The sequence below is a fragment of the Triticum aestivum genome, chromosome 3D (genome assembly GCF_018294505.1).
Source record: "Triticum aestivum cultivar Chinese Spring chromosome 3D, IWGSC CS RefSeq v2.1, whole genome shotgun sequence".
Lineage (NCBI taxonomy): Eukaryota > Viridiplantae > Streptophyta > Magnoliopsida > Poales > Poaceae > Triticum > Triticum aestivum.
Genome location: NC_057802.1, coordinates 69,883,604 through 69,888,273, shown reverse-complemented (window position 1 = coordinate 69,888,273; position 4,670 = coordinate 69,883,604). Strand labels below are relative to the sequence as shown.

The 4,670-nt window shown below is 43.3% G+C and overlaps 1 protein-coding gene across 1 annotated transcript; it reads right to left on the bottom strand.

Moving 5' to 3' along the window:
- Positions 1-1,659: 1,659 nt before the first annotated feature.
- Positions 1,660-4,453, bottom strand: LOC123077489 (60S ribosomal protein L18a-like protein). Its single transcript, XM_044499768.1, has 5 exons — positions 4,198-4,453; positions 3,496-3,638; positions 2,968-3,100; positions 2,767-2,884; positions 1,660-2,183 (listed from the first exon to the last, which is right to left on the bottom strand). Exons 2-5 carry the CDS (start codon positions 3,503-3,505, stop codon positions 2,115-2,117), a joined length of 330 nt encoding a protein of 109 aa, XP_044355703.1. The 5' UTR covers positions 3,506-3,638; positions 4,198-4,453; the 3' UTR covers positions 1,660-2,114.
- Positions 4,454-4,670: the final 217 nt, after the last annotated feature.

Below are 4,670 nucleotides of genomic sequence, written 5' to 3'. Positions count from 1 at the left end.
CACTACTCTAACAATGTGACCACAATGATGCTTAATCGAAAAAGGTAACCCTTTTGAGCTTGATGATGAGTATGACTCGTGTGATCCAGTGTCACTATTAGACCACCCAGGTCAACACACTCATACATGGTGATTAAGCCACTGCCCCTATCCTTGATAGATGCTAGATTGATTGCGCATGTTCTAGTTTTTTTGCTTTCATATATTCAGAGGATTAGAAGCATGTTGTCTTGCATATTTATCAATTTCAGTTCATCCATGTTGAAGCTTTGATTGATTTGGTTATTTTGACCAATTGGATGCTACAAAAATTCCTAGGAAGCCTCCCTATCTACCTATCTTAATTCTTATCTCAATTTTATTTCTTACTTAATCACAAAATTTGAAACAAGTTTCTTTCGATCCCTCCGGACGACGAGCGTTCAGAGCATTCGATTTGATTTAAGAGTGCCTATTAAAACCTTTTTCTCGAAACCACCAAACACAGTTCTCTTGGTCTTGTCAATGTGACAAATGGATCTACTTTTGGTTCTTCCGAACAGTCGATCGAATTCCACTCGGATCCACCGAGCAACTCTTCACAGAGCAAAATATACAAGCCAGAGTGTCCGAGTGAAATTTAGTCGGAGCGTCCGAACAGTGAGTATTTATATCTTGGATCCGAGTCGTTTTTTAGGAATTCTTGCCAAAAAAACAACTCGGAGACACCATCACGCCTCTGCCTCGTGCGCCCCTAGCGATCATCCTCATGCTCCCATGACCCGCGCTCGCTGGGTTTGCCCGTCGGCGGCGCAATCAACCCCACAATCGTCGTCGTAGTTGTGCACCACCGAGTTAGGGTGCATACATAACCCTTAGCGCATCCATGTCCGATTCAGTGCTAAGTTACTGCCGCAAATACATAGGCCTTGTACAATGCAGGGTGCTTAGGGGGTGCTTAGAGAAATAAATCAGACTTTTCTTAAGCACCGGTGCTTATTTGTATACGGTAGACGTTTAATTAGGCGTCTCTTCTATAAAAATAGGCACATGTGCTTCAGAAAAACCTAGTTTATTTTTCTAAGCACCTTCCTAAGCATCTAGCACTGTACAAGGCCTAAGCAGCTTGATATTTGTTGCATTTTTTGGCATTTTAAATATGTTATGTGGCTTTCAAATAAGCATAGCAATTTACTGAAAAGTCCTTGGATCACCTATAAAACTAATTTAAGCACTTTATCAGATATGTTCAAATGCGAATGTTGTATCATGTTCGACATTGAGGCGCTTGCGAATTCATTCTTGTCTGCATATTTCAACCATGTCCCCCTGATACGAATAAGGCGTCGCATGTTTTAGCTAGGGCTGGTGAGCTTCTCTACTTTTTTCTGTTTTCCATGGTGTTGCTCCCGAGCTCATCCCTCAAACTTTGTATGATGAATCTCTGGAATAACGAAGTGCCAGGTGTTTTGGAAAATGAAATCCCGGTTACTTTGAAACTGTAACCAGAAAATTCATCCTTGAACAGGTCTGTGCCATAAACCAACTCTATAGCCAAACATTTGAATCAACTGGAGAGACGGAATGGCTCCCTGAAGCGCGCTCTCGAGATGAACACTCAATCTAGATCCTCATTTGACTTGGTACTACCATGAAAAACCCACACAACACTGCACCCCGCAACTAAAATAGGTGTATCAGAAATTCAACCTCTTAAGAATTCGACAAGCTCAGACGACGGTGCTATACTGGATAATGACTTCCAGGTGTATCAGTGTATCTCCCATGGTGAGTTGCTGGTAATGACTACAGTTTCAATCCCAGCAATTACCTGCTGAATGGGCTACCTGTATGGATTTTTCCTCTAATTTATGTAATTCGATCTGTAGCCTCTGGATTGGAAGCTTTTCAGAAGAAACAGTCAACTGTTCCCACCCTCTTAGAAAGATTGAATAACTGACTCGGGAGAGACGACAATCAATAGATGAAGCCCTTCGATAAACACTTGCATATGCACTATGATTACATGATGAACTAAAACGATCTGCTATCCTCAACATTAGAAGTTGCCTTCTGAATCCCTCATCTGCCGATAAACAACCAATCATCCAGCCCTGTTCTCCCTGCCTCAGAAATCACTTTTGTGCCCAGATAATCAGAATGATGGAGAGGGTAATAGTTGCCGCGGTAGTGAAGATGGCCGCCTGCACATACCAAAAAAATTGAAACATTCAGAAGAAAACTTGCTGTAACCAGAACTATTTCAGAAAGCTTATCAGGACAGAAGAAGAAAAAGTGCAAATGATGTAAAGAGTTGCCAGCACGACCACTGTTTAGTAACTGAAACATTAGGAACAACACTTGCTGCGAGGAACAAGTTTGTCAAGGTACAAAACTGTTAAAAGGACTGCACACTGGTTTGAAACCTAGCTTTGATGTTTCCACATGCAAACAATGGCACATAAAAATAGAAAATAGAAAATATACAGATGGGGTTCGTTTTCACATATGTGCATTTTCATATAAAAGGATAGAGCAAACGGGATTAAAACACACCTTGACTACAAAAATAATCAATATGGTGACAGAACCATCAACACATCTTCTAATCAGGTTGCATGATGGTTTACATGCATGAAGAAATGACTTTGTACAGGAAAACTCTTTTGCTTTCTGTACCTTAGATATGGTTTGTCTATTACACTACTTTGCATCTATGAGTTGTTTTCTTTCAAGTTCATTAATTATAGCAACATGCTCAGGATTTACTGTGGAAGGACAACCTACCGCAATAGCAGAGGCAGCAAGACCCGGGCGCTCTCGGGGATCCCTATTGTAGTACTTGCAGCAGTAAAGAGTCGTTGCATAGTACCAAAGCAATGGACACAAGAAACCTAAAAGAAATCTGCAACCGAAACATGTTTGATTTGCCAGATGCAGAATTTGAAAACTGAACTGAAGTTTGCGTGGATGGTAAGGGATTCTTACGAGGACCATCCTATTCCACAACCAAAGCAAGGAAGGCGTCTCTCAAACTTTGCGAGCTGTGGGTTCTCTTCATCTCTGAGTAGGGTGTACTTGCCAAGACACCCTTGACAATGGCAAAGATCATCCGAGCTTGCTGTGCAATGCCAAGTGTGATTCAGATTAAGAAGTAACCGTATAAACAAAACTCAAATAATGCACATCATGATCAAGCTAAAGCCCTAATAAACAAGGGAAAACTGTAAACTCTGAATCATAATTAGGTTATATCTCGCTGATGTTTATACACTATTATGCTAAAGACCGGTATGATCAAGCTAAATACCGGTATGTCAACATCATGTAATAGATATTACTGTCTTTTAGAATGACAGACTAAGGGTTCTGTTCTCCTGCATAACGTAAGCGATCTAGCGGCAAAGGAAATCTTAATTTGAACTCAAAAGATCCTGCATAACGTAAGCGATCTAACGGCAAAGGAAAACTTAAGTTCAACTCAAAAGACAGATACAAGGTTGGAAAAGCAGTTACCTTCTCCCATTTAATCTAGAGCTGTTTAGGGAAGATGCAAGCTTAACACCAAGCTGCTTTGCAGATTCCTCCTTGCTGGAATCAGCTCAACAAGTTTGGTCCGAGGAATAAAACAGAACAGTACGCAGCTTGGCACATAAATCCTGCAAATGGCGTCAGAATGGTCATCTTGCTGCACCGGAGAGAAAATTATATATACAATGCAATTTCTGTATGAACGCACATATCAGTCTAGTTGGTTGGGACAAATGTTGTGAGCAATTGCAAGTATTCTTTCATGGCAAAGAGAAAAGTAGTGACCAGCAGGTGCCATGTCCAAAATTCCAAACATTAGCATACAGAAGTCGGCAGCACACTGGACTCAGGAGAGTATATAATTTCGAGCTATTCTTGTTGCTCTGAACTCTAATACTCCAACTCTCGTTAGTATAGAACAAACAAATCTAGACGAATTCATACACTGCGGCCGCGCTACCGGGCCGCCTCAGATCGGTCTCGCGCGCTGAAGAAGCAGCTGAGCTAGCCAGACCAGACAAATCGGCAAGAGCACCAACCAGTCTACCACACAGCAGACAGACGAATCGGCAACTACCTCGACGGGGATTCAGGCTTGGGTCGCCGGCCGCCACACAGCAAAAGGAAGAAGGGAATCCACCCAGATAACCCAATCGGTATAGGATAGGATAGGATAGGGTTCCTTACCCGCAAAGAGAAGAAGCCGATCCAGCACCAGCAGGTCCGCGTCGCCGCCGGCGGGGCAAACCGCGACGGGGGGAGAAGAGAAGGGCGGATGAGGCCGGGAGGGGAGAACACCAGAAGGGGCGAGAGGGGGCAGGGGAGGGGAGAAGAAGAGTGGACACGAGGAGAAGGCCCGTAGTATTTGTGTGGAAGCCGGTACCGGTGCGGCGGGTCTCGTGCACCTACCGCCACGCTATGTGAGCCAGGCCAGACGATGGAGACCCCAGGGCGGCCCTTTTTAACCACGGACAATGACTTGTTTGCGGTCGACAATAGATAGATACTAAGAGCGTAGAGCCCTCAAACCCTCGAACCCCTAAAAATAACCGTTTTTTTACAGTTTTCGTCAAAAAAACGCCGTAGACTAGAACCTCTAAACCCTCAAACCCGTAAAAAAATTTAGAGGTCCAACCCTCAAACCACTTTGCAACCTGAAG

Coding starts and splice junctions, on each gene's coding strand:
- LOC123077489 (XM_044499768.1), bottom strand. Junction 2,885..2,967: donor TGTGGAATAGGATGGTCCTC/GTAAGAATCCCT, acceptor TTTCGGTTGCAG/ATTTCTTTTAGGTTTCTTGT. Junction 2,184..2,766: donor TTGCTGCCTCTGCTATTGCG/GTAGGTTGTCCT, acceptor TGGTATGTGCAG/GCGGCCATCTTCACTACCGC.